Here is a 16,515-nt window from a genome sequence, read left to right as displayed (position 1 = left end):
GTTTGTTCCCAAACTTGTTTATGGCAGTCGTAATCAAATTACATAGTTAATTAAATATTAAGTAAGCCTATAAAATATGTATATTAAAAGAGAGAACTGGTTGTATGAAAACTAACATATGCTTCAGAAAAGACTTGATAAAAGCAAGTCACTAAAAAACACATTTCTGGCAAATTAGGTGTGGGTGAGACAACTATAAAAGATGTGGGAGGAACACGGTCTAGAAGAATTCTATATTCAAATTGCTTTGCAAGTGTCTAAGTTTTCTCTTCATCTTAAAGAAACAGAAATTGAAAGTGACAGACATACATTATGGATGTAGTTTATGGAAGAAAGAAGATGTGGAACTCCAATCAGCAGACCTAAATTCAAAGAAAAGGCCCTGCCCTGACATCAAAAGAATGGCAAAGGAAGGCACATTTATCTGTTTTAAGTTAAACTAAAATGTTTAAGGTACGTATCATTTTTTGATTCCCTGCCTTAACCTACTTTTAAGATTAACTAGTCATGTCAGGTACGGGGACTTCGATGATTCTTCCCAAACAGATCCTAATTTTAAACATTAGGTTTGCTTTGATTCTCTTCTGCAGGCTAAGAGCCCACAAAGATTTAGGGTCTGGTCATCAATCTACAGGCCACACATTCCAAGGACCAAGTTTCTCTCTAGTCACAACCTCAGGTCTTCATCTATAATATTTGGAACAGTCATCCCTGACCCATCACACTGCAGCAGAGTGAGACTCAAATATGATCCTGTAAGATGCCAGTGATCAGTTCAGGTCCTGCCTGGCCACCCCTGTTTCTCCTCCCTGAGTCAGCTCAGGTGTCACCCCCTCTAGAAGGCTTTACTTGACGGTCCTTTCCCACCCGTCTGGGCGCTGCTCCTCTGGGTGCCCATGGCACTCAGTGTCCCCACATCACAGTGGGCTGCAGTAACTGGGTGTTCACTTGTTGGCCACAAGCTCCCTCCTTCCCTCGGGTCACCACTGCCTTGCACAGAGCAGGTGCCAGGACGCTATTTGCCAGCTAGTGGGTTGATTTTTACAGGCACTCTCCTCAATCCCATACACATTCTAACCAGCACTTAAAACAAGGAATTTTAATTATTTACACGTCTGCTGTTCCACTGGATTCGACTCTCCATTTTTCAGGATGAGTACACTATGGTAACCGCAGCAGGGGCTCCACAAAACGGTGCTGCCACTTCCTAGCGACACGATGCCGAGAGCCAGTCACTTCACCTCTGAGATTTCAGTTCCTACCTCTGGAAAATCAGAATAATAGCTAACTCCCTGAAGGTTATGGCAAAAGATAAAATGAGATGCTGAGCGTGAGCAGAGTGCTGGGTGCCTGGCGGGAGCTCAGCAGAACACAGAGCTGAGCGCCGTTCCCCTCCGGGAGGCCTCCGTCTCTCCAACAGCGTTCCTGCCTGACTTCCAGGGCAGGATGTTTTCCTTCTTTGTTTTCCTTTTACAATGAAAAATCTCAAACATTTATAAAATTAGGAAGAATTGCATAATGAGCCCCCAGGCAGCCATCCAGCGTCAGCAATTACTAATTCATGGTTAAACTTGTTTCTTCTACATCCTGCTCATGCTCTCCCCAAGATGATTTTGAAACTAACCCTAGAAGCCAATCATATCAACTATAAAATATTTCAGAATATATCTCTAAAAGGAAAATGGCTCCTTTAAAACACATACACACAAAACCCCACAGTATCATTCCCCCATCTAAAAAAATGATAATTCCTTACTAACATTAAATATGGAGTCAGTGAACACAATCTCCCTGCTTGCTTCATAATTTTACTTTATTTGTTTATTTTTTTTTTTTGTAGAGACAGAGTCTCACTTTATGGCCCTCGGTAGAGTGCCGTGGCATCACACAGCTCACAGCAACCTCCAGCTCCTGGGCTTCAGCGATTCTCTTGCCTCAGCCTCCCGAGTAGCTGGGACTACAGGCGCCCGCCACAACGCCCGGCTATTTTTTGGTTGCAGTTCAGCCGGGGCCGGGTTTGAACCCGCGACCCAAGGTATATGGGGCCGGCGCCTTACCGACTGAGCCACAGGCGCCGCCCCATAATTTTATTTTTTTAAACAATTGGCTTGATTCAGGATTGAAATAAAAGCCACATTTACAGACGAATGGCTAACAAACACATGAAAAAATGTTCATTATCCCTATATATTAGAGAAATGCAAATCAAAACCACCCTGAGATACCATCTAACCCTAATGAGAATGGTCCACATCATAAAATCTCAAAACTGCAGATGCTGGTGTGGATGTGGAGAGAAGGGAACACTTTTACACTGCTGGTGGGACTGCAAACTAGTACAACTTTTCTGGAAGGAAGTATGAAGAAACCTCAAAGCACTCAAGCTAGACCTCCCATTTGATCCTGCAATCCCATTACTGGGCATCTACCCAGAAGGAAAAAAATCCTTTTATCATAAAGACACTTGTACTGGACTGTTAATTGCAGCTCAATTTACAATCGCCAAAATGTGGAAACAGCCTAAATGCCCACCAACCCAGGAATGGAATAACAAGCTGTGGTGTATGTATACCATGGAATACTATTCAGCCATTAAAAAAAATGGAGACTTTACATCCTTCGTATTAACCTGAATGGAAATGGAAGACATTATTCTTAGTAAAGCATCACAAGAATGGAGAAGCATGAATCCTATGTACTCAATTTTGATATGAAGGCAATTAATGACAATTAAGGTCATGGGGGGGTAGGAAAAGCAAGGAGGAGGGAGAGGGGTGGGGTCTTGGAGAGGGACTTTACCTAACAAATGCAATCAGTGTAACCTGGCTTATTGTACCCTCAATGAATCCCAATAATGAAAAAAAAAGAAAGAAAGAAAAAAAAGCCACGTTTTGCATTTATCTCCTAAGTTTCTTTTAATCCAGTGGTTCTCAAAGCTACCTACAGAGCTGAAAAATAAGACTGCAGGGGCCACTCTCAGAGTTTCTGATTGAGAAGGTCTGGATGAGGCCTGAGAATCTGCACTTTTGACAAGTTTCCAGGTGATGCCGCTGCCTTAGGTGCGGGATCCACACTTTGAGAACCACTGTGAATCTCAGGTTCTCTTCCTCCTCCCGCCTTGTGCCTTTTCACACCAGGAGAAAGTACAATCTCAGTGCATACTGTATGTTTCCTGCCCCACACGTACGAGCTGGCGAGTTCTCCAAAGAACCCTAGATCCCTCCAGTGGGAAAGGAATTTAGAAACAACAATTTGAGTACAAGGAGTGCTCACTGGTACTAACACCTTTTAGGTGGAGAGAGTCAGTAAACTTTTTTTTTTTTTAAATTAAATCATAGCTGTGTACATTAATGCAATCATAGGGTACAGTGTGCTGGTTTTATATACAATTTGAAATATTTTCTTTTCTTTTTTTTTTTTTATTAAATCATAGCTGTGTACATTAATGTGATCATGGGGCACCATACACTAGTTTCACAGACCGTTTGACACATTTTCATCACACTGGTTAACACAGCCTTCCTGGCATTTTCTTAGTTATTGTGCTAAGACATTTACATTCTACATTTACTAAGTTTCACATATACCCTTGTAAGATGCACTGTAGGTGTGGTCCCACCCATTACCCTCCCTCCACTCATCCTTCCCCCACCCCTCCCCTCCTTTCCCTTTCCCTATATTCTTGGGTTATAATGAGGTTACAGCCTTCATATCAGTAAACTTTTCAAATAAAAAATATACATCACAAGTTCATACTGACATCTGCTTCAAATTCAGAATTACAGGGTCATCATTTCTTTGATTTTATATTTATATCTCTTTAATCTTACAAAAATCTCAGTTCCTGCCAACCGCTGTGCCTCACACCTATAATCCTAGCACTCCGGGAGGCTGAGGTGGGCAGATTGCCTGAACTCAGGAGTTCGAGACCAGCCTGAGCTAGAGTGAGACCCTGTCTCTAAAAACAGTCAGGAGTTGTGGCAGGCACCTGTAGTCCCAGTAATCCTAGCTACTTAGGAGGCTGAGGCAAGACAATCACTTGAGCCCAAGAGTCTGAGGTTGCTTTGAGTGTCACCTTCACTCTGCCAAGGGTGACAAAGTGACACGCTGTCTCAATAAAAAAGAAAAAAAACCTTAGTTCCTAATGAAATTAGTGACATATTTTTATCTTACAATACAAATATAGTTTCAGAATATTAATACCAATAGTAAACAACATAATCAATGAAAACAGTTTAAATTTATTTCGGTAGTTCTTTTTGCCCTTACAATATTACTACTACTTCTAATGCTCTCAGACTGGTTGACATAAATTTCTACTAGGAATGAACAGTCAAATTACTGTTTTAGTCCTGAAATGTGGAAGCATTTCATCATGCATACATTTGCCACATACAGCAAGTTTGTTTCATATTGCCAGGAATTTTTAGAAATTACTTTTTCCCATTTTGATTTCTTTATAATTATATAATACATTTATGCAGTTTCAAAGTTAAATCTACAGAACAAGGACTATTCAGAGACATCATCCATCCCTACAAGCAGCCTATTTTGTTGTTTATCCTCCATTTAAAAAATTATAAGCAAGTACATGTGTACATTTGTACCCTCCACATAACTTTTATTTTTTCCTTTTTGAGACAGGGTCTCACTCTGTTGCTCGAGCTAACATGCTATGGTGTTATTATAGCTCACTGTAGCCTCCAATTCCTGGGCTCAAGCAATCCTCGTACCTCAGCCTCCTGAGTAGCAGGGACTATAGGCACCTACTACCACACCTGGCTCATTTTTGTTTTTTTGTAGAGACAGGGTCTCACTCTTGCTCAAGCAGGACTCAAACTCCTCTCAAACAATCCTCTTACTTTGGCCTCCCAGAGTGCTATGATTATAGGTGTGAGCCACCATACTCAGCCCCTTCCTCATAACTTTCTTAGATAAACAGACTTTCCAGAGCTGTCCTATGGACTGCATGGGATGGCATTTTAAATGCCAAGGGCAAATTAAGGGCACTCAGAGAAATCACCAGGTAGTTAAAAAAAAAACCTGAGGGTTGCTGGTGAAGATGTGGAAATCTGCTTTACACAATTTCACGCCAAGCAAAGGCACTGTATGAAACACAGCAGTGACAGAAAAGTGGCTAGAGGCAATTTAACACCACTCAGGGGGTCTGTGTACACCAGCAACCACATCACCCCATCTCAGAGGTTCCTTTTCTGGCTTTCTATGCTACAATAGTGGGCATCACTGATTACCCAAGAAAAGGAGGGTGAGTCCCCATGGGCACCCACCAGGCCCGACTGTGTGCACACAGGGAGGATCAGTATGGTTGTAACGTGTGTACAGGTTACATATAATATACATGTTTAAAAATTAGTAAGTGTATTCTGTCTGTCTAATAGTTACTAATGTGTGCTAAGGACAAAAGTATTGTATTCAGAGTCAATTGTTTAGTTCAGATATGTTTGGTTTAAAAAACAGCAGGTACTAGAGTTTGGGGGTATGGGAAGAAATTCATTCATTCAAAAATATAAAAAATAGATAGTCCTCTGAAGGAAAACAGAGAAGAGCAGACACTAAACAAATACAAATCTGTATTAAGGGCTATGGTCAAACAGAAGAGGATGCCATGCCTGAGGGGTGAGGAAGCCCCTCCAATACTGCGGTAGCCATTAATCTGAGACTTGGAAGGGGAGAGGAGCCAGGAAGGGTATGGGACATTCCAGGTAGTCAGACCACCTGTGTCCCTAAGCCTGTGAGGGAAAGGAGCTTGTGGGTTAGAAGGAAGGAAAGGCCAACGTGGGCTGAGCCCCACCCTTCCTACCAGCCAAAAGTGGGCAAAAAATGACTTCCCTATACAACAGAAGGTCATGAACTTCCTCCCCAGGAACCCAAGACAGAAATCTTAAGACAGAGAGGGATGCATCACTGGCCACTTCATCGCCATGTTTGATAGATCTGAGAGCTGTCAAAAGGGGTTTAACTAAACGAGGTAATGACGTGGAATGCAAATTTCCCTTCTGCCTTCCTGCTGGCCTTCGGCAAGAACTTACAGGTTAGATAAATAAAGGGGAACACCTAAAGGCCTCCCAGTGGAGAGTCCTAACTTCCTTCACCCGTGTGCCCCTTCTTCCAGGGCGGTTTCTCTGATTAGCCAGAGTGGGGGCTCACCTTGCCATGGCAGTTCATATGTCCCACAGACAGAAGTCAGGGGACAGTTTCTATTCTGCCTGACTCGTGAGTCACAGCCTGTCACTCCTAAATAGTTGAAACAGATTTTGAACAAGGCTCACTAAACTATGATGCTGAAAGCTATCGACAGGAATCAGAAGGTCCAGAGAAAGGCATCTACAAAATGAAAGGGATTATGAGCAGAAAAGAATGAGCTGGTCCATGGGACAAAGTGGGACTTAAAGCATACAAAGGAATAAACTCTGGATTCAAACACTTAAGCTTTCCAACCAGCTCTGTACCTTGACCAAATATCTCAACACCCCAAGTCTCAGTTTCCTTGTGAACAGAATGCACCCCGGATTCTACTCAACCAATACGCACTGAGAATGGGACACTCAGAGAGACAGGGCGGGCCCAGAGGGGGATGGGGGAGAACACAGAAGCCACAGCGAACACGGTGCCCTCCCTCCCCTGACACACCTGCTGTGGCCGAGGTCCCAGCGGCATGCTTGAGCCTCTAAATCGTGAGTCACCACCTACCTGCTCGCAGTGAAGGCCACACTGGCCATCTGTGGGAAGTGAGACCCTCCAGAGAAGCTTCAGTTGCCTGGAGGCCTCATCCAGGATCAGCTTGGCTTCGCTCACATGGGTGATAAACTTGCTTAGCAGCACCGAATGTGGACCCTACATGGGAGGATGAGAAAACTGTCACGTGCAGTCTTGAAAAAGGTTAGGACAAGCAAGCTTTAACTGGCAGCATAAATCTCCACACTGTAGGGCTTGTGTTTCACATGCTGAGCAAGAGCCTGGTACCACATGACACCAATTTGTTGTCCTAAAGACTGGTGAATTGCAGATTATGAGAGAATTTCAGCGGTGATTTTCACCCAATCAATAACCATGATTAATAAGCACCAGCATTAACTACAGCTACAAAGCCAAGAGGAGGATCCACGGGATGGCCACTCACGCTGCTACACAGCCCACAGGGATGCCCCAGAGCAAGTGACACTGGCAACTGTAGCAACATCAATGTTTTTGTCTTTAGCAGTCCCTATTAACCATCCCTGTGAATAAGACAGCAGGGTTTGTAAAGTCTCTCTCACCCTCTCTGCAGGCAGAAACAAATTCAAATTGAGGGATGCAAAAGCCATGAGAAAACAAAGAAATATGATTCAGAGAAGGGGAAATGGGGAAAAAAGGGAATATTTGTTTTCACAAGTAATAAAATACATAAAATGACATATCCTTTAAAAATATCAAATTGAGAAAAAAATCATTATAAAAAAATACTCAATGAAAACAAGTATAACAGACAAATGCTCACAGACATAAAATCTATTTGGAAAATAGTGCAGCAGTGACCATTAGCAAAGCCCTAAAAAGTTCACAGCCTTTGAACTAGTAATGAAAAAATGCAATGACATGAAAGGATGCTCATCCAGTTCAATGTGCCCCAAACAAGTGACAGAGTAAATAAATGATGGTGCACCCACATGTTAGCTTACCTGGCAGCCATTAAAAATCAAGTGCTAGAGAAATATTCAGTTTTTCATTGACAGGAAAAATGTCAATAGGATGTTAACGGAAATGCATAAAACTCATGTAGTTATGAGTAGGTTTGATAAACGTCATGAGTGACCTAAAAGCATATATGTCAAAATAAGTGCTGGCCTCTCAGTGGCATTTTTATAAATGTTTTTTGTTTTTATGCTTCTTATAGTTTCTAGTTGTTGTACAAGAAAGATTATAATCAAAAAAGAGTAATACTCTTTTTTGATATTTATTATTTTATTCCACAAACATTTACTAGGCCCCTGGTCCATACCGGGCCCTGTGCTAGACAGTGGCTGCCCCACCTCACACAGCACCAGGCACCACGGACACTGCTGGTGCTCTCCGGAGCTAACTATCTAGGGGAATAGAAAAGGCAGACTTGATTTTTGTGAAATAGTAAACAAAAAGTCAAGACAAGTCTGGGGAAGCAGGGGGCTCCAGTATCCTCAGTGAGGACCGGAGAAGAAGGATCAGTACATGTGACCTACAGATGCTGGAAGGTCTGGTACAGTCTGGAGAGAAAACAGAAATCCACCCCCAAGCCCTGGAGGCAGTGAAGAGCAAGGGTCCTGACAAGAGGTTAACTCTCAGAGGAGGCAGGGAAGAAGGGGCCGGAAAGGTGCTTGGGGGAGACTCCACACAGCAGGAACACAGGGAGCCAGGGAGGGACGGCAGGCAGCCCAGCCTGCTCTGAGCAGACATACAGGAGGAGGTGGGGAAGCAGGCAGAAGCCGGATTAGAAATTGGAGCGCCCTGCAGCTGCCGCCCAGGGAGAAGGGGTGACTGGTACCTCCTGTGAGGTGAAAGCAGAGGAGAGCACCCTGGAGGACAGAGAGCTGCTCGAACATTGGACAATATATATAACTTCATGTATAACTTCACCTCAGCATCTGGAAAGGTGGAACCCTATCACCTACATCACAGGGTTGCTCTGAGGCGGGAACAGGATCATACGAAAAGCCCCTCTGCAGGAAGAGGTGGAAGTTGCCAAAATCTTGAGGCGCCTGTAGAAGACCTGGCCCTGGCAAGCCCATCACAGACCTGGCCCTGGCAAGCCCATCACAGCAGCTGCAGATGCCGTGGCATGGCACAGGACACTTCATGAGGATTAGGGCCTGCCCCGGAGCCTGATGAGCCACAGACAGGGGACTGGCGGAAGCATTGACACTGGGGCGTAGGTGCAGAGGACAGATGAGTAAGTGGACAAATGGGAGCACTGGCCCAGGATCCCAGACAAGTGGCTGCAGGAACACAAGACACAAACCTCAACAAGCTACTCCCCACCAAAAGCAACAACACCAACAAGTCCCCTGCCAGTGGACCCAACCTCTATGCTCTCATGGGCCACAATAACTGGTCTCTATTCTTGGGGCCTTTCAGAAGACAATACCACTTGCCTCACAGTGCCCTCAGCTAACTCCTTCTATCCTGTCCCCAGGGAACATCTCCCTTGCAGGTTACCTTTGTTGCCAGCTCTTCACTTGCAGGACCGACAGCCTCTTGGGTTTGAATGTGCATTTGGGCAAGGAGCCCCTGGCCCTGGCTGATCTGCATGCACAGAGCCTCAAAGTCCTCAATCAGGCCCAGGACATGGTGGCCGTCCTTGCTGGCCCACAGGTGGGAGCCAGTGACCAGGTGAGACACACCTGGGAGGCTGGCTGAGCTGCCACTGTCACAGGAGAGGGAGTCCACATCATTCCCAGAGAATGGAGAGGTCTCTGAAGCTGCAAAATAAAAGGTAAGATGTCAGCTCTGTTTGGGACAGCACCCTTCATTCAAGGAACACACGCTGCTGACGCTAGCTAAGAGGCATAAGAGAGGGTTTCACAAGCCAAATTCGACTCCACACAAACCTGAGGGGTGGGGGCAAGAGGCTCCAGACGCCAGTCTGTGTATTACCCTATACTGGGCTCAGAGCCTGTCTTGTGGAGAGGCTCATTTAACCAACACTATCAACCGGCCACCCCTCAGCAGAAGACCCCAGCTTCCCACAAATGACTCGAGCACCACAGCCTGATTGGATGCGCGCACACTGCAGGAAGCCCACAGGCTGAGAGACAAAGCCAACACCTGTGCAGGGAGGGAGCGCTCGGGGAGGCTGCTTAGGAGACGCAGCAGGTTAGCTGGTAGCCAGGATTACGCTATGGACAAGCAAAGGCCTGTGGCTTTATCTCCGGATCAAGAGAAGTATGGATGAGTGATTGTGCCCCACACAGCAGGAAAGGCGTTTCAGAGAGGGGCCTGTGCTCATGATGAGCCCTGACCACATGTTAGCAGTCACAGCAGGACTTTCACTGGCAGAGACCCGGGATAAGGCAGGTCTGGAAGTCACAGTGAGAGGAGAGAGCAGGCCCGTCCGCAGGATGGTGACCTTCTGTGTGGCCACACCAGGACAAGTGATAAGGCTGGACGGAGCCACCAGGGCCAGGTCCTGGAGGACCTGGAAAGCCACGCTAAGATGATTGCTTTTTAATCTCCAGCAACAGGGACCCTATGCATTTGCTAAGGTTGGTGACACCAAGCAGGAGATCACCAGCTAGGGAGGTGAGGACCTTAACCCCAGACCCCTGCCAAGCTCCTTCCTGCACTGGGCCCAGGGAGCCCCATTCTTCAATTTAGAATTTCTACACCCAACCTCAATGCTGCCACAGTTGCTCAGACTTCAGCTTCATACCTGATTTTGGTGTCACTGCCTGAATGGAATCAAACAGATCAAATGAATTATCACTTGCCATGAGACCTTTGTCACCATCTACAAAATACAAAACAGAGAAGGAGAATAAAGCCATTAGCCTCACTGTAGTCAGCATGTGAGAGGGAAGTGAGGTCACAGGGAGGTCACACATACACACTGAGCTCAGGCACACAGGCATCTACGCAGATCTACACTGGGCACCCATCTTGCCGGGCCCTGTGCAGGACACCAGGAAGACAGACCGAGCAGGCCCAGACCCCTCCCTATAAAACCAATGAACAGGCAGGCCCCCATGGGGCCATGGGAACTCAGGTGAGAGGAGTGGACCTCAACTTGGCTCCCCAAAAGCTAATACCTGCACTATGTTTTTTAATATGACCAACCCACCCATAAGAAGGAGGGAAAGAAACCCCAGGCAGTGGGAGGAGCAGAGGCACAGGCAGAGAAGAGTGAGCCGGGACTGAGGAGAAACAGCAGGTCACATGGCTGAAGCCTGGGTGCTAGGGAAGGACACAGTGGGATGCAAGGACAGAGCTGTGAGGACCGTGGGACCCACACAATGGCCTCCAGCAGGGTGACGTCAGGCTGAGATGCTTGTTCTGGACTGCAGCAGTGAGTCTGGAGGCTACAGCAGTAACCTGAGCTAGAGAGGACAGTGACCCACACAAGGAGCTGGGGGAGAGAAGGCAAAAGGCAAAGTCAACAGATTTTGTACGGATGATCTATGTGACACTTTATAATAAGGAAAGAACTTTCGCAGCTGAAACCCATCGGACTCTCAGCAGCTGGGTGGGCAGGACAGTTTTATAAACCAAGTTTCATGGAAGGGGAGACCACCGGGCAGCAGACGAGAAGTGATCCACCGGCATAACCCAGCATGTCAGTGGCAGAGCAAGGACTGTGTCCAGGTCACAGGATTCCCTATCCCAGCTCCTTCCATCCCATGCCACTAGGCAAGGAGCTGACTGCCTCCAGCACCTCCCAAGGGTGTGCTACAATTCCCAGCGCTGAGGAGCCAGCAGGTCAGCTCAGTGGAGCTGGCCCCTGAGGGAATCACTTTCAGCCAAAGCAGCCTTTGGAACAAAACTTTTAAACAGGTGCACTTAAATATAGCCCTGAAAAGTCTTTCATAAAGAAAGAAATGCTGCTGTCTGTGACAGAATTCTGATCTTGACTCAAGGAAATTAGAAAACTTTTCAGCTGAGGCAGCACTGTGAATTCTGAACAGTCCTGATGCCTCTTGCCAGGCAAGTCTAGGGCTGCCTCTGCACAAATTTCGCAAGCAGGTAAAGGCTGTGAATTGGCCTCCTCACTTCAGCTTCTTGACCCTCCTTCCTGGGCACCCCAAGCATGGAATTGTTGTCCTTCCTCTGGCCCCCCTAGCCCATCTCCAAATGATACCAAAGGATCACTTCCTCAAAGCCCTAAAAAGGGCCAGGAACAGGCCTATATTTGGAATGGCAATGCCCAGCGCTGATGAGGCCATGCTAAGGCTGCCACCTCTGCACACTGCTGACCTACAGGCTACTTAGAAGACAAACAACGTGGCCCATTCCAACCCTGCAAGGTTCCCCTAGCAGAACTTTATCCTGAGACTATTGTTTAACAGCAAAAAGCATATTAACATTGATGTTTATGAAAGCTCCAAATCCGACTCCATTTTTATAATCAACAATAATGGTTCGGTGACTGACAATAACCTGGAAACAATCATTAGGGAACCCACGGGAAGCAAGGGCAGTTTGCCTGATGTAATGTCGGCCAGAAAAAGAGAAAGGACACAGAATGGCACAAAACCCAATTTGAACAACGTAAATCCATACCTATATTTGATTTTAAATTGAAGAGAAATATGCAAAGTTTAAAAAAAGATTGTTGTAAGAATCACAAAGGGCTTCTTCCCCCTTTGCTTTTTTTCATATTGTTACATCTTTTGGTTTAAAATTTTAAAATCTTTATCAAGAAAAAAATCAATGAACTAATCACTATTAGTCTAAATCTGACTAGGTGCTCTTTAAGAGATTTTTGTCTAATTAAAGGCAACAAACTTTATTCCCAGTCCAAGTAAAGATAAACCCAAACTGTAGTGCAATCCTGGTCCATGAAGTCTGTTGGCATCCCCGCCCCACTTCATGCACACCTCCCCCACCCTTGAGGCTCCAAGCTGGAAATGGTTTCTATCTCTAGCTCTGCACCTACTTGCTGTGTCACTGGGGCAAACTCCTTCCACTCTGTGGGCCGTAGTTCCTTCCTCCCTAGAGCAAAGAGCGAGGCCTGGCTGACAGCACTGAGCCTGACTGCTTCCTGGTTTGCTCCAGCCCCTGTGCTGGGCAGTGGCAGATGTCTAGTCTTCCTGATGCTGCCCCACACTGCTTCTCCAGGGCTAGACAATAAACCCACAGTGGATCAACTTTTCACACCTGCCAGGATGCTTTCCAGGTCCTGAAGACACTGAAAGCCAGAGTAGGTAGCTTAGATTCTCTTTTACAGGCAGTAAGAGGGAATGAAAAGGAATTTCAGCACCGGAGTGATATGGGCAGGGCTAAATGGGTGACAGGGAGGAAGACAGTTGGCATCGAAGGCAGCTGGAAGCCCAAACTCCACTTCCCTAGGGATCAAGATGCCCCACACAGAGATTACAACATTTTGCCAAAGGTGACAGCTAATTAGTGGCCAGGTCCCCTGGCTCCTAAGATAGAGCATGTCTGCTGTCAATGGAAAGACACCTCCATGGGGCAAAGAAGCATTCAGAAGCTTACGGACCACACAGAGACTCAGCTGCATTTTCAGAAAGTGAGCAGAAGCAGGCGCCATACCGGGTATGTCCAGCTGAAGCGACTGCTGGGGGACGGCCAGCACTTGGACAGCCAGAGCGAGGGCTCCTTTCTCTGCCTTCTCTGCCCCCCTGGCCAGCTGCTCCTCCAGCCTGCTCTGCAGTGCACTGTTGGTCTCGATGTTCCCTTCCAGCTGCACCCGCAGGTCCTGGATCTCAGTCAGAAGGCCGTGCAGGTCACTGCAAGGCTCTTGCCCCTTCCAGCCTTCTCCGGACACTCTGGCCTCTGGAGACATGTGCAAAGAAAAGGCGTGACTTATTCCCCAACACAGGGTCGGCCATCAAAGGAACTCAATAGCGTCTCAAACCCACACTGCCATCGCACCCCCACTTCCCTAAGAAGCAGGTACAATGTAAAATAACAACTTGACTTTGGAAACAAAGATACTGGCAGACTTAATTGCTCCTATTCCGCAGGCTAAATAAGAGCTGGAAATTAATTTTCCCTCCTGGCCATAAAAGCCGAGCAAATTGCACACCAAACCCCGAAATTATATCTAGTAGTAATAAAATCTATTTGGGCTGGAATTATAGAAGGAAAGGGGATGATTTTAAGAGCCACAGTATATTAAAAAGATACAACAGCAAGAATAAGAAAAGCAACTTGAGGAGAAAATGAAAGCTGTGAGATGACCCTTTTCTAAATAAACTTTCAATAGGGAGAAACCATCTGGAAAATTAGTTTAAAAAAAAAACCCACCACACCTCAAAATTGATTCTGAAATATTACACTTTTAGAGCCCTTCCAATCTGGTTCATTCTTAAGATAGAGAGTCCCGAGGACAACCACCACCTCCCAGAGCAGCAAATACTTATGGAAAGTTTCCGGCATATGGAAAGTTCTCCATAAATATTTGCTGAGTGAACGGGTAAAAAGACATGCCCACTGGCAGGAGAAACTTCCCTGAGGTCCGACATTGCCTGAGTGCCCCTAAGTGCCAGGTGCTGTGCTGGGATACTTTCAATAACCCATTTTCCACAACTCTACACGATGGGTATTAAGACACATGTTTACAGAGGCAAAAACAGGTCCAGAGGGCAGTGACCTGCTGAAGGTCACACAGCCAGGAAGGAAGAGAGAGATTCCAGACTTCCGCCGGCCTGACTCCAGAGCATAAGTCCTTCCACAAGGAATTAATTTCCTGCCTGCTGTGACTTCAAAACAAGAGTGGGCCAAGACACCTGCTTCAAAATGTAACTATTCTACCCATGAGGCCAGTGTGGGGTCTGATGACAGCCCTTCAGGAGAGTGCTGGGCTCCGCCCTCTGGCCAGCTGCGCAGGCAGGCTCACGGCCCAAGATGCAGCAGCTCCAGGCAGAGGACAGACTTGGAGCACAGCGCCCAGTACCTCTCAGTCTCCTGTGCTCCTCGTCCAGCTTCTCATACACCTTCAGTTCCACGCGCAGGGACTGGAGTAGCTTGTCGTTCTGGGAGAGCAGCTGCTGCCTCAACCTCACCTCCTCCTGCAGCCTGAAAAGGCCCCACCAACATGGGGAGGAGAGTCAGTGCTACCAGAAGCGACCTATCCACCTCCCCCACTCAGAGCAGACCAGTTCCACCCTCAGCCAGAGTCCAGACGAAAATGTGGCCAGCGTGGTTAAAAGTCCTTCTCCCTCTGTTGACTGAGCTATAACAGCCATCTTCCCCTGTCCAGGGTTCTCCAGTGAGATTCTGCTGGACTCAAACAGAAGCCCCCAGTGGCCCTCACGCTGCACCACTGGCTTTCCTGGCCTCCAGCTTGCAGACAGCAGAGCAGGGACTTCCCAGTCTTCCTAATCCCATGAACCAGTACCTTGTAATACATCTCTCTCTCTACACAGTACCAACACAATGTCACTATGTGTATACTGGCAGGAGGGGAGAGCATCTTACTGATCTTGTTTCCCTGGAGAACTCTGACTTATAAAACTAAGTGTTAATCCTTTAAAAAAAAATTTGTTTAAAAATTTAAGCTATGTCAACATTGGCTTTGTTGTTGGATGGTCTCATGAAGTCTGTGTAACCAGCAGCAGCAGCAGGCAGTGAGGCCACCGTCCCCTTGCTCTCGGTCCCCTCTGTGTACCACCCTTTACACACTCCTAATTTTGGCATCCACTGTCTGTTCTCCTCTGCTACAGGTTTGTCTTTCAAGCGTCTATCAGTGAAATCTTACAGGATGTCACTGCTTTGAAACTGGCTTATTCACCCAGCATTAAGGCCTCTGAAGTTTTTCCAAGTCGTAACTTGTATCAATAGTTCATCCCTTTTTATTGTGAAGCTGTATTCCATTGGGTGGACATGCCACAGTTTTTTATCCATTACCCTGCTGGACATTTGGGTTATTTCTAGATTTTAATCCAGAATTCCTACTCATGGGTATTAATCCCAGTGAAGCAGAGGCTTACATTTACAAAATCAATATACCCAAATGTTTTTAGAAGCTTTATTCATATTCACACAAAACTTTTTTCTTCTACTCATAGGAAGGAAGGATTTGCAAACTACTCATCCAATAGGGTACCAACATCCAGAATATATGAGGAACTCAACTCCACAAGAAAAAAACCCAAATAATTCCATTCAGAAGTGGGTAAATGGCTCAAGGCCTATAGCTCAAGTGGCTAAGGTGCCAGCCATATACACCAGAGCTGGCGGGTTCGAATCTAGCCCAGGCCTGGCAAACAACAATGACAACTACAACCAAAAAATAGCCAGGCGTTGTGGCAGGCGTCTGTAGTCCCAGTTACATGGGAGGCTGAGGCAAGAGAATTGCTTAAGCCCAGGTGTTGGTGGTTGCTGTGAGCTGTGATGCCACAGCACTCTACCCAGGGTGACATACTGAGACTGTCTCAAAAAAAAAAAAAAAGTGGGTAAAGGACACGAATAGACATTTCTCAAAAGAAGGCATACCAATGACCAGCAGGTATATGAGAAAATGCTCAATGTCACTAACCATCAGAGAAATGTAAATCAAAAACACAGTGAGATAGTACCTCACACCTGTCAGAACACCTATTATTAAAAGAAAAAAGATGTTGGCAAAGATTGTGGTGAAAAGGAAACTCTTATACACTGCTGGTAGGAATGTAAACTAGCATAGCCACTACGAAAAACAGTATGGAGACCTCTCAAAAAACTAAGAAGTATTTCAAACAACTAAAAACAGAATTACCATTCCATCCAGCAATCCCACTACTAGCTTGCTACCCAAAGTAAAAGAAATCAACATAGCAAAGGACCCACACTTGTATATTCACTGCAACACTATTCACAGTAGAA

General features: G+C 46.1%; 1 protein-coding gene across 7 annotated transcripts in view; it reads right to left on the bottom strand.

Moving 5' to 3' along the window:
- Positions 1 to 16,515, bottom strand: part of CDK5RAP2 (CDK5 regulatory subunit associated protein 2) — a 209,783-nt gene that overhangs the window by 6,041 nt on the left and 187,227 nt on the right. For 6 of the 7 annotated variants that reach the window (XM_053564215.1, XM_053564233.1, XM_053564223.1 and 3 more), the window contains 5 exons: positions 14,606 to 14,727; positions 13,240 to 13,482; positions 10,403 to 10,480; positions 9,190 to 9,452; positions 6,712 to 6,855 (listed from right to left, as the gene is read on the bottom strand). In XM_053564215.1, the coding sequence (XP_053420190.1) occupies positions 6,712 to 6,855; positions 9,190 to 9,452; positions 10,403 to 10,480; positions 13,240 to 13,482; positions 14,606 to 14,727 (850 nt within the window). Of the gene's footprint in view, positions 1 to 6,711; positions 6,856 to 8,769; positions 8,970 to 9,189; positions 9,453 to 10,402; positions 10,481 to 13,239; positions 13,483 to 14,605; positions 14,728 to 16,515 lie in introns of all 7 variants that reach the window. The other variant, XR_008374822.1, reaches the window with a different exon arrangement.

The sequence above is a fragment of the Nycticebus coucang genome, chromosome 2 (assembly GCF_027406575.1).
Source record: "Nycticebus coucang isolate mNycCou1 chromosome 2, mNycCou1.pri, whole genome shotgun sequence".
Lineage (NCBI taxonomy): Eukaryota > Metazoa > Chordata > Mammalia > Primates > Lorisidae > Nycticebus > Nycticebus coucang.
This window is presented reverse-complemented; position numbering and strand designations above follow the sequence as displayed.